Raw genomic sequence first — 23,962 nt, 5'->3', positions numbered from 1 at the left:
CGGAGCAGGCCGGGAAATGCCGGAGCCGCTTCCGCAGGCGTTCGGGGTCGGGGGGAGCCCGGTTCGGGGCGACGGGGCCGGGAGCGGCCAGAAAAGTCCCTGGGAAGGATGAAGGCCCGGGCGGCCGGGACTTGGGCCCGGCTCGAGCGGCCTCTTCATCGCATCTGCCTTCCTTTCTTTCTCTTTCCCTTTCTCTTTCCATTTCTCTTTCCCTTTCCTTTTCCCTTTCCCTTTCTTATTCCTTTTCTCCATCCTTTTCCCCTCCCCTTTCCCCTTCCATTTCCCTTTCACCTTTACCTTTTCCCCTTCCCTTTCCCCTTTCTTTTCCATTTGCATTTCCATTTTCCCTTTCGCTTTCCCATTTCAATTATCCCATCCCCATTTCCCTTTCATTTCCATTAGCCCTTTCCCATTTACATTTTCCCTTTCTCTTTTCCCTTTCCCCTTTCCCTCTTTCCTTTTTCCGTTCCCCACCACCTCTGCCCAGGGCCCTGCAGCACAGCACCGTATGCTGCCCCACGCGTGTCCCTGTTGCCCCCCTCCTCGAGCCAAAGCCCCCCTCTGGCACCTCCCGTTCCCCTCCATTGCTCGAGGACGTCGGCAGTGCCAGCCGGATGGTGACCCAGGGACACGCGTGGGACGCACGGGGGGTGTTTGGGGTGAGCGAGGGCAGCCCGGCCCTTGGGAGGGACCGGAGGGGGCTCAGGGGGGTGCTGGGGCTCTGGGCACAAGCGCAGCGGGGGGGGCTCAGGCAGATGTGCAGGGCAAGGTGGGCACAGCCGCCAGATGCGCACTGGGTGCGGGGGTCACCTCGGTGTGGGGGGGGAGCACCTGGTAAGAGGGGGGTCACCGGGGCGGGGGTCGGGGCTCGGGGCTGTCCCGCCGTGCTCCGGGCCCCGCCGGCTGCTCCGCGCTGCCCCCGCCCGTCCGGTGTCCCCCCCGCTGTCACCGGGAGAGGTTTGGGGGGGGGGACGGGACTCGGTTCAGAGGGGGGGGGGAGAGGGGGGGCGGGGCGGTGCTGACGTCACGCCGCGGCCCAGAGCGAGGCTGCCGGGAGCCGGTGGCCGAGGCGCGCTGCAGCCGCCCCGAGCTCCCGCACCGCGCCCCGCTCCGCAGCGCTCCGAGCCGGGCTGGGGCGGGCGGGCCCGGCGCATGATGCTGGCCTGACCGCGGGGCGCGGGAGATCGATCCCCGAGCGCGGAGTCTGAATTAATCCGGGAGCGAGGAACGGGGGGGGGGGACGCGGCGGTGGAGGAGGAGGAGGAGGAGGAGGCGGGGGGGGGTTGTGGGAGGAAGGCAGCGAGCGAGCGGGAGAGACAGCGGCAGAGCCCGGCGGCCACCATGGAGCTGGCGATGGAGAACCTGGGCAGCCTGCACGGTGTCCCGCACTCGCAGCCCGCAGAGCTGCTGAGCCCGGCGCACGGGAGGCAGGGCTCGCACCGCAACCTGGTACCGCACGGCCGGCCCGCCATGGTCTCGGGTATGGCCTCCATCCTGGAGGGGGGTGACTACCGCGCCGAGCACAGCCTGGCCGCCCCGCTGCACCCCGCCATGAGCATGTCCTGCGAGTCGCCCTCCGGCATGAGCTTGAGCAGCACCTACACCACGCTGACTCCCCTGCAGCACCTGCCGCCCATCTCCACCGTCTCGGAGAAGTTCCACCACCCGCACCACCACCACCACCATCACCACCCGCACCAGCGCTTGGCCGGCAACGTGAGCGGCAGCTTCACCCTCATGCGCGACGAGCGGAGCCTGGCCTCCATGGGCAACCTCTACAGCCACTACCCCAAGGACATGCCGGCCATGGGGCAGCCCCTCTCCCCGCTGCCCAACGGCCTGGGCAGCCTGCACAATGCCCAACAGCCGCTGGCTCCCTATGGCCCCGGGGGCCACTTGCCCAACGAGAAGATGCTCTCGCCCAACGGCTTCGACTCTCACGCCGCGATGCTGTCCCGGGGCGAGGAGCACTTGGCGCGGGGGCTGGCGGCGCCCAGCTCGGCCATGATGCCACCGCTCAACGGGATGCACCCGCACGGCCACCCGCACGGCCAGCCCGGAGGGGCCCTCCTGGGCGAGCGGGAGAGGCAGGCCTCGGCCACCGGCTCCCAGCCCGGCGGCTCCGGGCAGGTGGAGGAGATCAACACCAAGGAGGTGGCTCAGAGGATCACGGCCGAGCTGAAGCGCTACAGCATCCCGCAGGCGATCTTCGCGCAGAGGATCTTGTGCCGCTCCCAGGGGACCCTCTCGGACCTGCTGCGGAACCCCAAGCCCTGGAGTAAGCTCAAGTCAGGCCGGGAGACTTTCCGGAGGATGTGGAAATGGTTGCAGGAGCCGGAATTTCAGAGGATGTCGGCGCTCAGGCTGGCCGGTAAGGGCACGGCGCGGTCTGCGACCACGGCCGCCTTCCTCACACCTCTGGGTGGGTGGGTTCGGGGGTGTCGGTGACACGCGTGGGGAGCTCCCGCTCTTGGAATGCCATTGCAAGCTGAGGTTGGGGAGGGTGTTACCGGTTTGAAGCCTTTAGTAGAAAGGGAAGGAAATAAGATTTAAAGTGAATTATATTCAAGGTGAATAATGCTTCAGGCGAACCGACCCTCCCGGGCCTGCTCCTGCCGGCAGGAGATGGGGGATCCAGGGATTCGGCAGCCTGTCGGTGCTCCGGTCCCTTCGGCTGTTTCCAGCCTCGGCGGTGCTTACTCGCTCGGTGCCGGCCCCTTGTCCTCCGTGAGTCCCGGACAGCTCCCGGCCCACGGGTACGGGCTGAGCCGCGACCCCGCTTATGGAGCTCCTTACCCGGTACCGGAGCCTCGCTGACTCCGGGAGCCGGGCTGCGGGGCCGGGGATCGCTGGGGAGAGGCGGCAGCGCCAGAGCTGCGCTCTGCTCCCTCCGCGGCACCGGCTGCGGTCGGGAAGAGGGAGCGAATCCCGCTCCTTGACCCCGGTTCCCAGCCGGAGGGGAGGCGGCAGCGGGGGTCCCGCAGCACCGCGGGTGCGGAGCGCAGCGCGGCGGCACGGCCGTTCCCCCCCCCCCCCGCTCCCGGCGGGGCAAATTCGGCCTCATCCCGGCGCTGGGCCGCGGGTTTGCTGGAGGAAAGCGGTTTTTCTGCTTGGCCGTGCTGTGGCTGAGGGGGCTGAGCAGGGGTCGCGGGGACAAGAGCGGAGGGGGGACCAGTGCCCGGCCTGACCCGCAATCCCCGGTCCCCGCAGCCTCCCCGGCCCGTCCTTTCCCCGGGCCCTCCGCGCCGTCCCTGTGGTGCCCGTGGGGTATAAACCACGCGTTTATATCTATTTTATTGTTCTTTATAACGCATCCGAGCAGTGTCCAGCCCGCCCGGCGCTCGGCACGGCGAGGAGCCCGTCGTTATTTATGGAGGAGAACAGCGTTCATATGTATTTAGTGTAATTCAGTTGCTCTTTAATTAGGGCAGGGTAGTGGCATCTTTTAGTTCCAGTCGATGCCCTATTGAAAAGCAGTTAATAGAATGCAAATTGTTCCTGGCTTTACAAGGTTCTGGTAAATAAAGATTTAAACACTGCCGCGATCGGCCGTTTAATGCCCCCGTTGTTCGGGCTAATTGAGCAGCGGGTGGTGGCTTCTGCCTCGCCAAAATCTGAAATAATAACCATGATGGTGATAATAAAACCGCGGAGCCGGATTGGGGGGGCTCAGAGAGGGCCCTGCCCGGCTCGGGCTCGGTCCCCGCTGCCATTGCTCCGCTCCTCCCGGCGACGCCGACCGAGGTTTGTTCTCTTCCAAATGGTTTTGATTCCCCAGCGCCAAGTTTCCCTCGGCCCCGGGGGGGCCTCGGAGGGATTATCTATGGAAATGAACCCCCCACATTTCCTGGGGACTGGGTTGGCTTCTCTGCTTCCTGCAAAGAGAGGAAATAAACTGAACCCCAATCCACAACAAAACCCACCCCAATCCAAGTGTGTGTCGTCCCCTCCATGGACCCGCCGGTTGATACCGGGCCTCGGCCGTTGGAGGGGATGAGCCGGGCCCGGACACCGGCCTGGAGGAGCCGCCTCGACCTCCCCGCGGCCTCCCCCGGCCCGGCCGCTTTGTTCCCGGCCCCCGGCCCCGCTGCCGCCTCGCTGGGCCCTGCTTTCGTTTCGCTCCTCCCGCCGTCTCTTCCGCCAGGGCCCGGTTGGGGCAGGTTGAACCCCGAGAAGTGGGGTTCCGTGGGAGGGGGTTGCGCTATAGGGGAGCTGTGCTAGGTCTCAGCGATGGATGCAGGAGAATCCCCCCGAACAAGAACCCCGAACCTCCTGTTCGTCCTTTCGGGCTGCCAAGCGTTTGGGGAGGGGTGGAACTGGAGGGGCCCGGAGGGCTGCGATCCCCCGGCCACCAGGCAAGGGACCCCTGTCCCGCGGGTCGGGATTGTTCCCTTCCCAGGGCAAGGAATAAAACGAGTGTTAGAGGCAGGGCACGGCCAGGGCGAGGGCTGTTCTAGCCCCAGCCCTAGTCCTAGTCCTGGTCCTGGTCCCGGTCCCGCCCGACTGCAGGAGTCCATCTGATGTATTAGTCCGAGACAGTAAACCGTAGATCAATAAAACCATTGGGCCCCTATAAATGGCAATTCCCGCTTTTCTCCTCTTCCCAGTCCCGTTCCCCTCCCACCACTCCGTTCGCAGATGAACCATTAATTATCCAACCGTGGGCCTGCAGCTCCTCTCGCCCCTCGGGGCTCGGCAAAACGGGAAGTCCCACGGGGAAACATCTGGGCAACAGCTGGCGGTGCCCGTCCCCGTCCCCTCGGGCCATCCATCTCCGCGACCCGCTGTCATGGCCGCATCACCCCCCTCTCGTTCCAGATGCAGCTCTACAAACTTCGTGACCCCCGCCACGAGGCCCGTGGGTTGTGAGGGGCTCCCACAGTGACAACCTTTGGGGATCTCTGTGAGGGGGAACAGGGATACATCCGCCCCCCCCAACCTCACACCCTGGTCCCTCGGTGTCCTGGGGGAGAAAAAGGCCCCGGGGGGTGATGCTTGGAGCGGGTGGGCTCCTGCTCTCCCATACCCGCGTGTCCAGCCCACCACGCGTGTCGGTGGGGGCTCTCCCACACCTCCAAAACCCCCGACCATTGGATACCCCCTCCCCATCACGGATTTCTTCCGACACTCAAGGCTGGGCAATTCCCCCGTGATTATTTCTCGGGTGGGTGACAACACCGTTGTGCCCCGTTCCCGACGCGGCAGCTCCCGCTCTCCGCCTTCCTTCGCTCTTAACCCGGGTGAGCGCTCGGCTGCCCCGGCCCCGCGTGTTTTCCTCCCAGGGGGCTGGTTCTGCTCGGACCGGCCGTGCCTGGCGCCCCGGGGAGGCCGGGAGGGAGCTCCCCGAGCCCGCTCTTCCCTTCTCTTGCGTTTGCGTTTTATTTTTCCCTCCCCCATCTTAATTTTTCTTTTTGCTTCAGTTTTCCCGTTTTTGGCTGTCTCCTTTTTTATGTTTTTTTTTTTCTTTCTTTTGTTTTTGTTTTCTTTTCGTGTTTAACTTTTTTTCCTCAGTGGTTTTTGTTTTCGTTTTTTCCTTTCCTTTCCTTTCCTTTCCTTTCCTTTCCTTTCCTTTCCTTTCCTTTCCTTTCCTTTCCTTTCCTTTCCTTTCCTTTCCTTTCCTTTCCTTTCCGTCTTTCTGTCTCACTGTTTTTCTCCCTTTCCTCTTTTCTTTTCTTTTCTTTTCTTTTCTTTTCTTTTCTTTTCTTTTCTTTTCTTTTCTTTTCTTTTCTTTCTTTTCTTTTTTCTTTTTTTTCTTCTTTTTTCTTTTCTCTCTCCTCCCAGGGCTTTCTCTCCCCAGCAATTCGCCGCCGCAGCACGAACCGTCGTTATTTTAAAAACCAAACCACCCTGAAACTGCGAGAACGATCGCGGGGCTGGGCCACGGCAAATGCCCGAGGGCTTTGGCAACTAATGCCGCTAATGAATACCCCGAACTAATACACCGAAACGCCACAATTAGGGACAAGATCGCCCCGCGTAAAGAGCGGTAAATACATAGAGATATATTCTTTTTGCCACCAGTTTTGTTTCGATTTCAGCCTCTTTCAAACGACTTTCGCCCAACGACGGCTCCTCCCCACCGGAGGGCACCGGGGCTGCTCCGCTCGACCCCGGCCCCGGGCACCGGTCGCGGTCCCTGTCAGGGGGAACGTCGGGATATCGCGGATGGTTTCGCCGCTTTCGATCCCCGCGTGTCCGCGGGGTGCAGCGGGGCAGTTTGTGGGATAGGGAGCGGATTATTCCGCCGCCGTCAAATGGGGGGAAACGAGAGTCCGGATATCCCGGTGGGGCCAAGTGTCCGTTCAGGAGAACACAAAGAAACCGAGCGAGAACGGGGAGAAACCCCCCTTTTCCCCGCTGGATTTTTGGTGTTCTCAAATTCATTAAATATGAACTATTTCTGCTATTTTACCGTTTTGGCACGTTAAAAACAAGCAACTTCGCCCGCCGCCGCCAACCCACCCGCCTGGAGCTGCCTCGCATCCCGCAGCCTGCATCCCGCCCCGCTCCGCACCCCGCACCCCTCTCCGCGCCCCTCTCCGCGCCCTTATCAGCGCACGGGGCCGCCTCGCTCCGCCCGCGGCTATGTTTTCGTGTGTGTTCGCTCCTAATCTGCGCGTCAGAAGGGGCCAATAAACCTCCCGTCGGTTAAATATTAAATCAGGGTTTTTTCCCCCTCCCAGGAGGAAACAACCTCCCTTCTTCACCGGGTACAACCCACCCGTGCCTATGGGGTTCCCCCAATCCCTCCATCATCCCCAGCGGAAGCCGGGTCCATTCGTGCCACCGCCTCAGTTTTGGGTGCACGTTTTGGGTGGGTTTTTGTTGGTTTTTTTTGGTGTTTTTCCCCCTTTTTTTCCCCATTTCTGGGTGTGCAGCATGGAGGTGATGTTTTTTCTCTGTCCTGTCAATCGCCACTGAAACCATAAGGGAGAGATAACAGAGAAGAGAAAACTCTCAGAGTGACCTTTGAATCAATTTGAAAAACCTCATTTAACTGATAAGTCTTGAAAGGCCCAGAACTAATTTGAAAATACATCTATTAAAATCTCATTGCCGCTGCCTGGGAGCTGCTGGGAAGGGTGTGCGAGGCGACTTCCTGGGGTCGGGAGAGCCGGGAGAGCAGGTTTAAGCCCTGGTCAACAAAGAGATTGCAGAGCAAAATGATGGGGCCTTAAACCAGGAGAGAAAATAAGGAATATTAAAAGAAAATCAGTCTTTCTTCCGCCGCTGGTGGGGAAAGGGGAGATTTACAGCATTTTCCTGCCATAACCAGGCACGGAGTCTGGGATAGCAGACAGAATATTGGATTTCTTTTTTTTTTTTTTCCTTTTTTTTCCCTTTCAGAAAACAAATCCAATATTTTCTCATTCTGCTCAGATGCGGTTGCAGGGCCGGGGAGCCAGAGAGGGCAGCCGACCCCCAGGAGTGACCACAGGAGAGGCTCTGCCCATGTTCCCATCTCAGGGCTTTCTGCTCTGGTGCCGCAGAGTGAATGCCAGCACTGTGGATAAACCCCGGCTCTGCCAAAGCAAAGGAAGGGGTGGGATGGTGAGGGCAGGAGAAGACCAGAGGCAGGGCCCAGGTGCCTGTTTTCCTGCCCTGGGAATATCCCACCCTGCCCTGGGCACAGCTCCTCACCTTCCCTAGCATCCCTTCAGCATTGCCTGGGTGCAGAGGAACTAGAAATCCCTCATGGAAACCTCCTGGGTGCGTGTGTCTCCTCGCACAAAGCCTTTGCAGGGCCTGTGGCAGTGTGGCAATGCAAAAGAAACACCAAAATAAGAGGGAAAAGTCCGTTTTATTTAAACCATGGCTCGAAAGGCTGGGCTGGGGCTTTGCAGCTTGGTGGGGACTCGGAGACCTCCGGCTGCACACCTTGCGGTGCAGTCTGGGATGCTGCTGCCATAGGATGGGCTGTGTTTCCTGCAGGAATTGCTGCCTCCCTGTTCTCAGCAGAAGCTGGACCCGTCACCTCCCAGCATCAGCACCTTGTTGGATGGGGGAAGAGTTTTCTTCCTTGCTGCCTGATTTCCTGAGGTTTCTTGGGAAGGCTTGAACAGAGGGAGCCCAGCACCCTGAGTATGGATGGAGCCTTTAGGTGGCTTTGATCCCCCCTCACCCCACATCCACAAAATGGTGCACATCTACCCCAGCTTCCTTTCTGGAGCTGAGCTACACAAATCCCATGGCTCAGCATCAAGCTGAGACTTCAGTTATCCTGGGATGTGTATCATCAACCTGGGATGTGTCCAACCAAGCCGGGATGCACCCTGCTCCCACACAGCACCAGCAGCAGAGCAGAGGGCCTGAGCTCAGCCCCTGGTTTGGAAAATGGACCAAAAAGGGAAGTTGAAGCCAAAAATTGCCTCCAACCTCAGCCAAAAGCGATGCTGGATGGGTGCAGCGGGAGCGATGTGGGTATGTGCTGGGGCAGTGAGGGGCTGGCGAGCAGCCGGCAGCAGTTTTTGGCAGCTGAGTGCATTTCTTACTGGCTCTGTGCAGGACCGTGGCCATCAAGTGGCAAGATTTTGCTGATGGAACAGAAAATCAAAAGTCTTGTTAATACCTCAAATGATTTAAGACCATCTCCAGCAAGCAAAGCAGATGATGGGCTTTTAAAACATTTAGGGTTGTTAAAAGACAGAGAACCAAAAAGGCAACCTGGATTCTCTGGTGCCAGAAAAAGGGACCAGGGCATTTAAAAAATAAAGACCTAATATTGAAATCAAGACATATTTGCATGGATCGTTTCAAGAATGACCTTAATAACTCTGCCTTAACGTATATATCTATTCTGCTGGGGATATGTACCATCGCTCTAAGTGCTGTTGGTTTCTGGGGGAGCAAGGCAAGGAGGGCCAGAAATTACTTAAATTGATTCAATGGGATTCAAGGTGTTTTGTGGGAGGTAAAGTTAAGGCATAGAGATGGCAATGCTTCACCAGGGCAAATGCAGTGCTGGAGGTGCCGCATGGCAAGGGGGGGGTGCACCCATGCACACCCACATGCACTCACAAGGGGTGGGATATGGGTAAAGTGTTGGGCTGACATGAGCAGTGCTGCAGAGAGGATGCTCGTATTTCCTGGCTCCATCCCACTGTGGGTACCGGCTTTTTCCCCCCTGGTTGTGGTCAGTGATGATCCTTTCCTTCGCCATCTCATCCCTGGGGTTTTGCCTCCAAGCTCTGCACTGCAGGACCTTGTTGCTGCAAGCGGACCAAGCTCTGTTTCCTTTATGCTGGAGGACTTGGTGTTGCTGTGAGCTGAGTCTGGGGAGATGGGGGGTTTAATTTGCTGCCTGGCCTCTAATGTGGGGAAGGACAGATGCCACCACCATTGGACAATGTCCTCAAAGGGAGACCTGGACTTGTCGCCATGCCTTGGATCTGTACCTCTGCAATTGCCTGTATACAAAGCACCAAGCAGGAGTGATCCCTTTGGGGTCTGAGTAACCTCATCACCCCTGGCAGGGTAGGGGTGGCTTGGCTGGGCCTAGCTTGGGAGAAGGAGGCAGGCAATCCCCATGCAGGAGCCTGCTGAGGGGAGAGCAGGTTGTGTGATGCTGGGAGTGACCGTCACCTCTGTGCACTGCAATGAGGAAAACCCCAGCATCTTGACAAAAAACCATATGAAAGAAAGGCAAACGGCAGCTTTTTCTGCTGCTGCTGGCACAGGCAGCGGTAACTGACCCAGCTCTGTTGAGCCCAAGGCTCTGCAGGAGGAGGCAGCAAGAGGAGCAGGGGGCTGCTGGTCTCCTATCCAGGTCCAAAGGAGAACTGATGTATCTTGCTTCCCACATGAATCCAGGGAGCCCTAAATATTGAGGTCTGGCAGGATTAAGGAGTGCTGGGAGGGCACGGCTGGAACCCGGTGCCTCAGGTTTGGCTGTCAGGAAGCCTATAAAAACCCAAAGTGGAGCAAAACCAAGGGATACGGCTCGTGCCGAAGCAGTCCTCAAAGGGCTGCAAAGGAGATGGTCCCCCCAAGGATCCCCCACCATGATGTGCCCAGCCTCAACAGCTCAGCACTGGGTTGTTGAAGCCAAGGAACTCAGTGGTGCCACATAAAAGGCCAAACCTTTAAGCTAGAAGATGAGGGATGCCCCTTTGTGGGAGTCATGCTACCGATAAAGAGCAGGTAATGAGCAAACTCTCTCCATTAGGGATAAAATTGCAAATGTATTGGGAGCTGCTGACGGGTGATAGCATCAGGGGCTGACAGAGACATCAACGGCTCAGCTCAGCCGCCAGCAAAGGCCGCTTCCACCACCGAGCATCAGAGACCCTGTCGCAGCAGCGCGTAGCAATGACACCGGTGCCTGCATGCAGCACCCCATCCTTGAAATTACTCCACAGATCTGGCCCTACTCTTTGTTTTTGCCCTGGACCTGCATCCCCGCACATAAATCACAACCCAGGATGGGGGATGGATCTCCAATGGGGTTTGCTCAGTGGTTGCTTGGTGGGTGGACCAGCACCGGACCCAGTTTGGCTCAAATGGGATGCTTGAATGAACACGATGGGGTTGATGCTGTGGTGGTTTCTGCTTCCAAAGCCTTCCCATGGTGGGGTGGCCCCTTCCCCATCTGCCTCCCAGTGCACAGAGGGTGAGGAGGAAGAGGGAGGGTGGGATGATGGCACTGCACTGCCAGGCTTTGGAGTCGCTTAGAGGGACCCAAGGCTTTAACAAGAGGCCTCTGGAAACGGATCTATGGCTCAATGCCCACCTTTAGTTCTCTTTCTGGGAACAAGGGTCGGGATTTTGATGCCATTTCTCACACAGAAGGCAGCAAACCTTTACCCTGATATTCCCAGGGGAGCTCCCCTATGGCAGGGCTCCAACTGGACCCCCCAGAAGCACTCACCCACACACATAGGCAGCCAGAAGTGGGTTTGTGCTTGATTTAGGGCTCGATTTCATGTGCATTTCACGTGTTGTGTGGTGAGGTGGGTGTTTGCATCGGAGCCCGGTTTGGTTCCGATGGGTCAGAAACAAGGCAAAAACGCTGTGAAGAGCGAGGGTATCATCAGGTGCTTTCCACACCAAGATTAAAATCAAGGAATTTAAAGATGATTCTTCCAAATCAGGGCATTTATTCAAACTAATAATGGTTTCAAACCAGCTTGCTTTTCCTGGAGGAAATTGGATAGCATCTCCCCTTTTCAGCTCCAAACAGACCATTCCCAGCCATTCCTCTGCTTCCACACCTCGAGCTAAAAACCCACATTACTTATTTGCTTTGCTTCTTGACACCGTCATGAGGCAGTTGCCCCATTGGCGGGTGCCTGGGGGTGGAGGAGCATCGGCCCTGCTCTCTGCAGGAGAATATGCTTAACTGATACAGGCAGAGCTGGGGGGTGCCATTGCAGCGCCATCATCCCCCTGGGAAAAGGACTCTAGGGGGAACATGGGGTTAGTCAGGGTGCCCCCATTGGCCTCAGGAGCTTTTCCAGTGGTGTTTATGGAGGGTTTATACTTTCTCTGGATGATGATTTTGTTCCAGCCAGCTCCAACTTTTTTTTTTCTCTTTTCCTTTTTTTCCTTTTTCTTTTTCCTTTTATTTTTCCTTTTCTTTCTCTTTTTTTCTTTCTTATTCTTCTTTCTTATTTTGTCTTTTCCATTTTTTATGCTTTTCATTTTCCTCCTCCTCTTAATATTCTCTCGCTTCTCTCATCTCTCTTCCATCTTCTTCTGTCTTCTCTTTGCCTCTTAATTTTCTCTTTTTACTTTTCCCCTTTTCTCTCTTTTCTTCCCTCTTTCTTGTTTTCTCTTTCTTCTTTTTTTTTTTTTATCCTTTTTTCTTTTTCCTTTCTCTTTTCTTCCTTTTCCACCTTTTTATTTCACCACCCCTCCACCCCCCAGCCATGCCCTTACATTTCACTCTCCCACCTTTGAGCAGAAGCCCCTGGGACCGGCAGCTCCCACCCAAGGACCAACGCAGCTCCATGGGGATTCATCCCTGCTCCCACAGCCCCTTCCCCTTCACCCCCCTCCCTGCAGACCTGCCCGCAGCTCCCCGCCGGTCACGTAGCCATCAAACTGATGCGCCAGCAATATCCAACACGCAGCTAAAGCCACTCGTGGGAGTTTCAATAAAATCGACTGGGTTGGATCAATGGCTCCGCTGGCCCCAGCCCCACAGCGGGGAGGGGCGGGGGTAGGAAAAATACCCAGGGCTGTGCAGTGGGGGCAGTGGGAGGCGGGGAGCTGATTACAAATCCATCCTATACTTGCCGTGATTAATTGCTGCTTTACCAGAAGGAGCAGCTCTGTGTGGGGGTCATTTTTAAAGGTAGCATTGGGAGGGGGGGGGGATTTTCCTCGCTGTGCTCAAATGGGAGGAATCACAGAATCCCAGCCCGGTTTGGGTTGAAGGGACCTTAAAGCTCATCCAGTTCTAACCCCTTCCACTGGAGCAGCTTGCTCCAAGCCCCTGTGTCCAACCTGGCCTTGAGCACTGCCAGGGATGGGGCAGCCACAGCTTCTCTGGGCACCCTGTGCCAGCGCCTCAGCACCCTCACAGGGAAGAGCTTCTGCCTAAGAGCTCAGCTCAGTCTCCCCTCAGGCAGGTTCAAGCCATTCCCCTTGGCCTGTCCCTACAGGCCCTTGTCCCAAGCCCCTCTCCAGGTTTCCTGCAGGGCAGAAGGAGCTTCCCTCCTTGCAGGACAGTCGGAGATGAGCAGTGAGCAGGATCCAGGGGCAGACACAGCCGGGGCTTGTCACTGCCCCACAACAGCAGTGATTTGGGAGCTGGGAAGGGTCCTCCACAGCCACTCAGGAGCATTCCCGGCTGCTTTGCAGCCCCAGGGGGATGCTGAACCGCAGCCAGCCAGGATCACTGGTGTTCCCTGCGCAGGGAACCGCTTGGTCACCCAATGGGGTTCAGGTTTCTGGCTGCTTCTCATCCCAGAGCCCCTCACAGGAGCATCCATCCAGGCCCATCCTTCCTGTCCTGGTGCGCGGGGGTCTCGGTCCCTGCCCTGCCCTCCCCACGGGGCCCGGCTGGAATTAAAACATCATCCATCGTTACAGCGGCAGCGCGTAATCCCTGGCAGATCAGTGCAATTACTGCGGGAAATGCCTTGGGAGCTGAACTAATAACGCTGGAGTGGTGTATTAAGAGCCACTGGCTTAGCGCCGGCTGCACTGTGTCAGCCCCACGCGTGAGGGGGGACCGAGTGAGCCACCCCGATGGCAGCAGGTACTGGGGAGGACTTGGCCAGGACGGGGGTGATGGTGGTCTGTGGGGCAGCAGTGGGGTTGTTTGTGGGGCAAGATGGGGCAGCGACTGCATGGTGATGGGGCACTACATGGGGTACCGGTGGGGCAGCCATTGGGGAGCAATGGGGCAGCCATTGCGCAGTGATGGGACCCTACATGGCGATGGCGTGGCAACCACGGGGTTGTTTGTGGGGTGGTGATGGTGCAGTGTGTGGGGCAGTGATGGGGCGGTGATAGGACACTGTATGGGGTGACAACGGGGGCAGCTCCGCGGATGGCGGGCCCCGTCGCCTTCCGCCCCGTTCCCCCCCCCCCCGGAACGCGGTTGGACCGCTCCATCGCCGTTCGCCCCATGGTGTGCGGGGCTGCGGGAAGGGCCCATTGCTCTGTGCGGCGCAGGGGGGGGGGGGCCGGGAAATGAGCCCGTCCACCGCAGGGGGGCGCCAGCGCGGCGGGGACGGCCCATGAGGTCTGCGAGGGGAGAGGGGCGCGGAACAAACCATTGCCCGCCGAGAGGGGGCGCGATCGGCGCTCCAAGATGGCGGCGATGATGGGGTCCGTTGGGTCTCACCGGGTGTCGGGTCACCCCCGCCCTGAGCAGCCCCTGGCCCCTTGGGCAGGATGAGTCCTCTGCAGTGCGTGGTGACTGCGTTGGGTTCCCTCCTGGCCCTGTCCTGCTCCATGGGCAGCCTTGTCCCATAGCTGGGAATGGGGATGCTCTCAGACCTCATTGGGCTGAAAACCCCCTTGAGAGCGCCAGCACCTTCGGGAGCAGGGCCTGGCGCCAGGGAAGGGCTCGGATCTGGAAGCTCCCTGCTGCTGGAGCTAAGGGATACCCGAGAGCAGCAGTGCCCCTGCTTGGGCTTCCCAGCGGCCTTCAGAGGGTCTCAAACTGGGGTGCAGCAAACCCGGACCCCCAGCGGGGAGGACTGATTCCTCATCTTCCTGCACTGCAGAGCAGGAATGCCGGCAGCCATCCAAGAACCGACTCGGCCAAACCCTAAGGGAGCTTCCCATTCCACACCGGCTGAATCCAGCCCAGGCACCCCAGGCCAGGTGTAATCAGGAAGGGCAGAGAGCTGTTCGTTTCCCCTTTATTGCTTTCCCCTCTCTCCAGCAAGAGTTCCGCGGCTGATAATGGCTCTGGGCTCTCTCTGGGCTCCATCTCTCCACCAAGAGCAGCTTGGGAGCAACAAGTGCCCTGATGAAATACGTGCCATTGATTGCTGAGTTCGTGCATTGCTCCCACTTGGATCTGGGAGCTGCTGGAGGCAGCGGGAGCTTGGCAGGAGGAGCCCAAGAGGAACGAGCTGATGAGAATCCCTTAGTGATGTGCCCGATGCCAAAGGCAGATCCATGCTGCGTGGAGGAGCAAGGGCAGAGCTGGACTGCACAGGATCCGCAGCCGTGGGGTTTTGCCCAGGGTGACTTGGTTCTCCCTGTGGCTATGGCACAAATTGAACCTCAGGCTGCCTTTTTCCCACCAGATCAGGCAAGCGCTGAGGCTCCTGCGCCGCAGCTGAGCAGGAGCAAGCGTTGATGTCCCCAAGGAGAACTCATTTCAGGGCTTGGGAGCGTTTCCAGCTGCCCCCCTCCACAGCCTTCCCCTGCTGCTGCCATCCCTCGCGGCGCTGCTGCCTCCTGCCTGCCGCTGCCTGACTCCAGCACTTCATTAGCACCAATTTGCCCTCGTCACGCTAAGTGGGGATGACTCAGGAGAACAGTGAGGAGAGCGGAGCAGGCGGCAGGACTGCCGGGGCGCATCTGCCGGCCCTGCCGCACACCAGGCGCTGGGCTGGTCCTGGGCTATGCTGGCGGTGATCTCCGCTGGGACAATAAGGAGCAGCTGACCCTGGTCCGGAAAAAAGGCCTAGAAAGGGAAGAACTGGGGCAGAGCTGGGAAGTGACTTTGCCAGCAGATGTGATGGAGCTGGGAGCTGAGCTTGGTTCACCCCAGTGCTGGGAGAGCAGAGCGGGGCACCGGGTCTCCGTTTGGGAAGGTCTCTTGGCAAAGCAAGTGTAAAGTCAGACTCGTGCAGAGAGGAAATGCTTTTAACAACGAACCCACGTTTTTAATCCGTCTGCAATGGTTTGTTTTGTGTCCATGAGACGGGGATGATGCAGCTGCCTCTGGTAGCAGCTTACCTGGAAAGGACAGGAATAAAACTAGGGCAGGTGGGGATGGATGGAGCCAAGCGCACCTGCAGCCACCACAGCTTCTCTGTGTCCCTTCACCCACCCTCGGACCAGAGCAGCTCATCTGCTTCAGCACTGGGAAAGCTGAAAATGCCATGCCATGAAAATCCAGACCTTGAGAAGTGCAGGAGAGGGAAAAAGAGGCATCCCCTGGGGCTGGCATCGGCTGCTTTGCTGCAGGTTTGGGTGGCTCCTCCAGCTGAGCCCCCCTTCTAGGGAGCAACCGTTCTCAACCGAGTGGAGGAACAAAGACTTCTGCTTTCATTTCCAGTCCTTCCTCCTCCTGCCAACCTGCGCTGCCCCAACAGCCCCTGGGTTGCTGGGGAATGGGCTGGGGAGGTTGATGCAGGTGGCTGCTGGCTCCTCGCAGCCCCATCCGGGCTGACGAAAGCAGCTCCCTGGAACAACTCACTGAAACCCTTTACAAGGGAAGGAAAACAGCGCCCAGCAACGCAGGGGTGAGCGCTTTGTCTCATCTCATCTCCTCATTTGCAGCGTTCCGAGGAAGATTTCATTTGCTGGGCTTGGGGAAGCGGCTCACCCTGCAGCGCACTGGCTGCATACCAATGACCAGGGGCTCTCCCCATGCCTCGGGATGCAGGGACACCAGTGGGGGAGCCTGTCCCCACTGAGGCAGGGCCATGGCACAGGGACATAGTGGGGCCAGGAGCTGTGGCCAGACCGTGTCACTCTGAACCAGCAGGACTTTGAGGTTGCAGCTCTGCAGACACATCACAGCCCCTAACTGCATCTCTTGGGCTCGGGATGGCCTCTGAGCATTAGTGCAAGGCAGTTTCTCTTTGGTGTGGTTCAAAGTTGGCCGATGCTTCGGGACCACAGTGCTCAAAATGCCCACAGGTTTTGGAGCCCAGAAGGTTGGGGGCTCTTTGCTGAAGCCTGGGGGATCACAGCGTTGCAGCGTTCCAGGGTGGTGTTTGCAGTGCAGTGCAGTGGTTGTGTGGGTGACCCTGTTTATATCCCCTTTGCCTCTGCATTTGCTAGGTTTTGGAATCCAATGGGGTGTAAGAAAAAGGCAAAAGGAAAGTTTGGTGTTGATTTGTGAGCTCTTTCTTCCTGCACTGTGTTCCGGGGGTTCTCCTGACAGCACTGAGTCTTCCCATCTGGAGAAGACTTGGATTTCTGCTGGAGATGCCCGTTTGTGACAAAACTCTTTGGGCTCTTTCCCTACAGTGTAGAGAAGTCAAACAAACATCTCTCAGCTTCTAAATTACCCCAGCTCTGAGCATCCTAATGACCCAGCTGTGGACCAAAGGATTTCTGGTTTGCAGACGAAGCCCCCTGATCGCTGGTCCTGACTCTGTACCAGATTTGGGGAAGGGGCTGCCATGAGGTTAATTCAACTCAGGATCAGACCCTGCTCTGCTGTGGGAGGCACTGGGCTCATCCCAGTTTGCTCAGAGGTGCAGCTCCCCAAACCTTCCAGAATACTGGGTCAGGGTGTGAACCAGTAACAGCCATTGTGCAGCCCTGGACACAGCCTCCCCTTCTCTGTGACAGCGGTTCACATCCCTCTGCCTGTTCGAGGAGAGGGGGAAACTGAGGCAGCCCAGGGGCTAGACCCCTCTTGAAGGCATGGGGAGAAGCCAGCTTTGCTCAGGGCCATTTCTCTCCCCAGCGAAAAGAGCCCATCCTACCACTGCACCAGAGAAACGTGTACCAACCTGGCCAACCCCATCCACGTACCCTCTCTCCATCCCTTCCTCCACTTCACTTCGAGCCCCTAAATGCTCCTCCGTCCCCTTGCACCGTGGTGAGCTGATTTGACAGGGAGAAAAAGAGAAAAGCCGGTGGGTTTTTGTTCCCCCTCACCTTGCTTACAGCCAGCACTGGCTCTGAAAGCCCCTGGCTCTCTTTTGTGATTTCAACAAATCACCCGCACTTAAGCAAAGTGGGCAGAAAATTACAGGTTGTATTGCAAGTGAATGGAGAGGGAGAGCACGCTGGGGCTGGGAAAACAGAGGTTTGCGGGTATAATAGAGAACCCCGGGTCTGGCTGGCTGCAGAAGCCTGCAAAGCCATCAGGTATTAGTTAAATGCTTCACGGAGTTCACGCTGCGAGGCATAATCGCAGCTTCTGAAGAGCAGCCATTTAATTGTCTCTATTATGTCCCTTTAGAAATGATTTGGGAGATATTTTGCTTTGAGCTGTCAAGGTTAAGTCAAGGAAAACGCTCTCCCTCTGACATAAGTGTCCAGGGAGGCAGAAACCCTCGGCAGAGGGTGGGATGCCTCTGCTTCCAGAGGTCTTTCCTCCTGCTTTTGCCCCCCTTCTCTTTGCTCCCTGTGGCTGTTCCACAGCCAGGTCAGCTACCTTGGGGATGCAGTGCTGCGTCCCTGGTGTGTGGAAGGCAGGGCCTCTGTGCAGCCATCCCATCCCACTGTGCCATTCCCTCCTGGTCACTTCTGCACTGGTCGGCCAAGCGTGGTTTGAGCTGTGGAGGTCTCAGGGGTGCAGGCGTTGTGGATTGAATTGGGGACAGATGGAGAGAGGAGAGAAAGACCTCCCATCGTGGGTGAACACAAGCCCTTACTGGCCGACAGAGCAAACGCCCTGCCCATGGGAACCCCAATCCATCTCTCTCCCACTGGTGGTACTGCCAGGATCTCCTGTGCACCAGGAGGAGCAGGGCAAGCCAGGGAATAAACCCCATGGCTTGGGCATTTGCTGGGGGGGATAACGCAGAAGCATGTCCCCATCCCCTAGGAGTCCCTGGAAGGATGTGCCTGAAGCCCAAGACGAGCCCTTTGGATCTTAACATTGAAAAACAGAGTTTGAAGCACAAAGGAAACCCCTTACCTTACACTGAGCTGGGGGGGGGGGAGTCAGAGCCATGCCCCTGGCTACCCCTTGTCCCCATCTCCCACCGTTTGTGGGAACACGGGGACAGACCCAGTGGGAAAGCAGCGCCCGGGGGATGGGGAATAGGAAAAAGATCCTCCTTAGGGGGGTTGATGGTCGTCGTAAATAGATCTGAGCAGCGTCACTATCGATCCCTGTTGTGCGGAGCTGTAATTAGATTGAAGTGGGGAAGAGGGGTGTTGGGCTGCGTCAGCAGAAAAAGGAATTAATAAATAAACAAAACGAGCACAGGAAATGTGGGATTGCGGCCGGCGGCGGCATTCCAGCTCCAAAGTGAGGGGGGAATGGGGGGGTTGTGGAGCAGGGTGAAGCAAGACTCAGTTTTCACGCTGGATCACGGTTGTACGAGCAACACCGTGATGGTTGTGTTTGCCTTGGAGCTGTGAGTCCTTAATGGGAGACTGGTCTGTGATAATTACTCCTAAAAATGGAACAGGGATGAGGGAATGTGGGGTTGAAAAGCTGGAATCTGGGGGTCAGGCTGGCTGTGCAGCGCTGCTGGTGGGAATGGGTGCCCACAGACAGCAGAGCAAGAGGACAACGTGGATCCCAGTGGCTTCATGGAGGGGTGGATGTATTTACAGCTACCTGTGCTTGGTGTGTGTATGGCAGACACAGATAAGTGCCATCCACGCAGAGCAAAAGCCGTGCTCACAGGGAGTGGGTGAGGTGCCCACCATGGACATGAGGTCCCACCAGTATGGGGCTGGAGCCAAGCATGCCGGGGGGATGCTGAGGGGATCCTGGGAGGGCGCGCGGTGGGTGGGTGAAGCTGTGCTGTTCCGAATGTGCACGTGCTCTCTCTGTGTGTGTGTGTGTGTGTGTGTGGACCTTCTGCTTGTTGCTTGGTTTGGGGGACGTTCGGGGGGGAAAAAAAAGTCAAATTTTCTATAAAGCCTTCTTTTTGTTTGTTCTTTTTGCAAGCATCTGATGGTCATAGGGTAGGTTTCCACTAACCCATTCTCTGCTGGCTGTTTGAGTATGGTACCCCTGGGACAGGGTCCCCCGGCACAACCAGGGCTCAGACTGTCCTTTGTCCCTAAGGATGATGGTTTGCAGCCAAACCTGCCCGAGGGGGGAGAAGGGGAGGGGAAGGCTCTCCATGAACCATCTTTACCAAGGAGACTGATTCTGAGTGTGGTTGCTTGGTGCCTCCTTTTCCCCCTGCCCCAGTGGGACCAGAACTGATGGTTTCCACCACCTGCCTGGGGATGGGGCAGGGACCGACCCCAGCAGCTGGGGAAACCAGGCTAAATGTACTGGATAAATGATGTGTTTCACTGAACTCTAGATGTCCCCAGCTTTGGGTGGAAGGGGTGGATATCATCCTTCCCTGTTAGTTCAAGGGGTTGTAAAGGGGACTTGTAGTGCAGGCCAGCTGAAGAAGACCTTGCGTGTTCTCTAGTGAGGAAGAAATCACTTCAAACATCCTCCTGTTACTCCTGGGATACATGGATGCCTACCCTTTTACTCAGCCTGGCCGAGGAGGTGCATCTGTGTAGCAGGAAGGTAGTTAGCCTGAGGGGAATACCTGTTGTGTGGACCCAAGGTGCCATCCCATCGCTGTGGCATCAGCTTCCAGCCTTGGCCTCTGGCCCCTCCAAGGACTGTGCACCAGGTCGAAGAGGCTCCTGGAAGTACCTGGGAGAAGCAAGTTGAACTCTGTCATCGAGCAAGGTTCCAACAGCCAACGTCTCGAAGGACCTGTGCCCTCCCAGCAAAATCCTTTGGAAGATCCTAACCAAGAAACCCCAAAGGCTGAAAACTGCTGCTTGCTCAGGCCAAGAGTGGGACTTGCCTTGGGAAGTCTTTAGCCCCTGGTTTACTCACGCTTTCTTGAGCTTTCCATCTGCCCTCAACCTTGGAGGCCAGACCCATGCCCTGCCTTTCCCACGGGCATCTTACACTCCTCCAGTGTCTGCATGTGTCTGGCCAAGTCCCTGAGCACCCTGATCTAACTTCAGCAGCTTCAAGGTTGGCCCTGCTTTGAGTATAGACCAGCACTGCACAAACTCACTTGTTATATCATTTTATAGAAAAATATCCTAGCAAAGGGCACCTTTTCTCACCACTTTCACCACCAGTTCTTGATATTCCTGCAATTAAAATCCCTATATATAAGATGAGGTGAATAATCACCTCTCCCCATCCCTTGTATGACTCATGATGGTGTCAGGGGACATTTCCTGTCTCTATGCAGCCCATCTGTATGTGACAGCACCTTTCTCCTGACCTTTGGCTCAAGCCAAACCTGTAGGGAAGGTCTGATTTGGTGCTGGCTCAACCTGACACAAGTGCCAAAGGATCTGGTAGCAAAGGCATGCAGAGGAGACTGAATTTCCTGGTACTTTAGGTGTTCTCTAGCCTTTGAAAGCAGGAAAACTCCTTCCCAGAGCAGGTGGAACCATGAACAGTCCTTCCAGGCTGTCTGCTGTGGGACACGTTGGCTGCAGACTGACCTTTTAACAGTGTCCCTGTCCCTGGCTCTTCCTGTATGTCCAAGCTGGCAGCTGATGTGATGGCCAAGAGACACCACTTCCCTGAGTCCTCCGGTGAGATCCACAGAGGTGATGAGGAGATGAGGGAAGCCGATGGATGACCCCCAAAATTTAGGGATGGAGCAGGTCCCCACAGCGAGTCTGCCAGCCCAGGAGTTACCTCAGTCTCTAGTCCCAGGGTCAGCTGGAGATGTTGGGACTTTCCCTGGGCATCTGAAGAGGTGATGGGCTTCACCCAAGCTTTCCTCATAGTGATGTTGCTGTCATCCCATCTCAGCAGACACTCAGGAGGCGCAGGGAGGAAGAGGAGGGAGGTAGCCTAGGGACTTGTGGGCAGCAAGCCAGCAGGTTTACTGGAGGGAAGGGCCTGGATTTTACGAGGCAGCCAAGCAACCTGCAAGCGGGCCAGGGTGGTGAGCACCAATTAATGGCCCTGTTCTCTCTTTTGAACATCTAGCTTGCAAACGCAAAGAGCAAGAGCAGCAGAAAGACAGGAGCCTGCAGCCCAAGAAGCAGCGGCTGGTCTTCACGGACCTCCAGCGCCGCACCCTGATCGCCATCTTCAAGGAGAACAAGCGCCCATCCAAGGAGATGCAGATGACCATCTCGCAGCAGCTGGGCTTGGAGCTCAACACCGTCAGCAACTTCTTCATGAATGCCCGCCGGCGGTGTATGAACCGCTGGCAGGAGGAGCCAGGCGCCAACCCTGGAGTCCCCTCTTCTTCTACAAGCACTTTCTCCAAAGCATGATGTCCCCCAGCCCTCCCTGCCCCTTCTTGGACATCCTCCTCATGACAAAGCCAACCCCAGACTCACACGCATGTCCCGAGCCAACCAGGGTGGGTGCTTTTGGATGCTGCAGGTCCATCAGCCTCCCAAACCCTCAGCCAGGCATCACCCCTGGACATCGGCCTCATGCCACATCCTGCTGCCATGTCCTCCCAGCTCGTGGGGCAGGGAAAGGGTTTGCAACCAGATCAGCTCCATACCTGGGAGGGCTCGGAGGAAACCTGTGTGGAGCAAGAAATGACTTGGGATGGAGGAAGAGGGCGAGGGGCTGTTTGGATGCATCCCTGGTCCTCAAGGACCACAAAACGTTGTCTTCACCTGCCCACCAGGGTCACTGGGGAGAGGGACATGTCCTGACCCTACCCAAACCTCAATCTGTGCCACAGCCATCCTTATGGCTCCCATGGTGGAGGGGGAAAGGTGGGGGAGATACAAGAAGTGGAGTCATGGGGCTGGGCTCTGGCACAACCCCGCTGAACCAAGGCGAATCCCCCCTTGATTCACAGGGGAACGTGCAGGAAAAATGCTCCCCATGAGCCTGACCCTCCTTGCCACTGACACACTCCCTTGCATTCCTCTCCCTTGAAGGGTTTGAAACCTGGTTGAGGGCATTCCTGTAGCCCCAGCCTCCTCCATGGGCATCTTCCTCCAACCCTCCCCTTGGACATCCCCAAGAGCACCCACACCTACCCCCCCCCCCATGCACACATGCACCCTGACCCACGAGAGCACCCATCCCCGGATCCCTGCCAGAGGAACTCCACGACAAAGGAGACTCTTTGCCGTGGCCACCCGCCTCCATGCACCCGAGCATCCCCCGGCGCCACAGCCAGAGGGGACCGCGGCTGCACCGCGTCGCCTGGCGCTCAAGCAGGTCAAAGAAGCACATTTTAGCTACAGAAATCGGGTATTTAAAGATTATAATTGTTTGAAAGGAGACGGGAGGAGAGACTTGGAGCGAAGGATCTGATCTTTCCTGGTGACTGGCTCCACATTCACCACTGGATTTCTGGTTCACTTTTCGGTTGAGGAATGGACACAGACAAAGCAGATCTGTTGGCTTTGTGTCTTGCACCATCCACCCCTCAACAAACACTTATTGCCCCTTCCCATCCCCCCTCTTCATCACTGTTACCAAAGAAATTGCAAAACCAAAAAAACCCAACCACAAAAAAATTCCCCTCCTTGGGAACCGGTGTCGGTGGACGGTGGGAAAAGAAAAATCCCAGGGGTCTGGTGGTGAGATCCATCCCTGGGTTTAAAAAGGGGAAAACTTCCCAGATGAGATTGAAAAGGGAGAAAAAAACCAACCCCGCAACCCAAAAGAAAGGAGTTACCAACAGGAACCACAACCAACTCAACGCCAAGACCGGCAACTTAACCAAAACAGACGCCGGATTTTTGTTGCTGTTTTCTTTTTCGTTTGTGCCAATTTACAACCTGCCTTAAAACGGGAATTTCTGGAGCAATGGTACTAAGCTTCAAAACGGTCGTTTCCTCCGAGCTCTCGATGGTGACTTGTGCCATATAAAAAAGCAATCACGAGGCCAAACCCTTACAATCAACCCTCGGCCCAGCCACCCTGCCAGCTCCCTGCCAGCCTGGGGTGTCCTCAGGAGGAGCAGGCGGTCCAAAGGGGAGACAGGGAAACGCTGGGAGAGGCTTGGGGATGGAGAGGGAGGCGAGGTCCCCTCCTTCCCCCCCTCAACCACTTGGGGGAAAAGAGATAATCCTCCAAAAACCAACCGTCAACCAAAAACCAAAGGGGACACTATTGAATTTATGCGGGTAAAATAGTACCATCTGTGTTCTAGCGCTATGGTTTCTTAGATTCACTTTACTTTGAGAGCGACCAGTTGTGGAACAGGAAGGCACCTTGTTGAAAAGAAGGATAAAAGGAGAAAGAAAAAGGAAATGTATATGTTCACCAAAAAAAACCCAACCCCAAAACCAACCTTCCCCCCCCCAAAAAAAAAGGAAATATATATATAGGAAAGAAATGACAATAAGAATAAAAGAGAGAAAGGAAAACCCCTGCACATGAAGCCCTGACCGGCCATGGTCACCGGTGGGTTTAGGGGATGTCTTTAAACAAAGAGCTCCTGGGGTAGGTGAGTGGTGGAAGGGTTGGGGGTGTCAGACTGGACACCAAACTAAACCAGTTTATTGCTGGAAAGAGAGGGATGGAGAGAGAGAAGGAGCGGGAAGGGGCAGGTGCCGGAGCGTATTTTGCCAACCACAACCCAAAAAAGCGAATCTCATCCCCCAGGACCCCAGTCCCTGCCACTGATTTTTCCCCTGATGTTGTTTCTTCTTGTCTTGTCGTGACATGGTGATGATGGTGGTGGATTCCTGAACACCATCCAGTAGTATT

The 23,962-nt window shown here is 56.9% G+C and overlaps 1 protein-coding gene across 1 annotated transcript; it reads left to right on the top strand.

Annotated features, from left to right (window-relative positions):
* Positions 1-1,303: 1,303 nt before the first annotated feature.
* Positions 1,304-22,033, top strand: ONECUT3 (one cut homeobox 3). Its single transcript, XM_061356041.1, has 5 exons — positions 1,304-2,371; positions 11,445-11,455; positions 17,863-17,898; positions 20,923-20,938; positions 21,257-22,033. Exons 1-5 carry the CDS (start codon positions 1,342-1,344, stop codon positions 21,547-21,549), a joined length of 1,386 nt encoding a protein of 461 aa, XP_061212025.1. The 5' UTR covers positions 1,304-1,341; the 3' UTR covers positions 21,550-22,033.
* Positions 22,034-23,962: the final 1,929 nt, after the last annotated feature.

Source organism: Neopsephotus bourkii, unplaced genomic scaffold (assembly GCF_033783945.1).
Source record: "Neopsephotus bourkii isolate Nb327-2 ecotype Australia unplaced genomic scaffold, CSIRO-AGI_Nbou_v1 NB_838, whole genome shotgun sequence".
NCBI classification, from domain to species: domain Eukaryota; kingdom Metazoa; phylum Chordata; class Aves; order Psittaciformes; family Psittacidae; genus Neopsephotus; species Neopsephotus bourkii.
The sequence above is the reverse complement of the archived record's forward strand: the minus strand, read 5'-3'. Positions and strand labels throughout refer to the sequence as shown.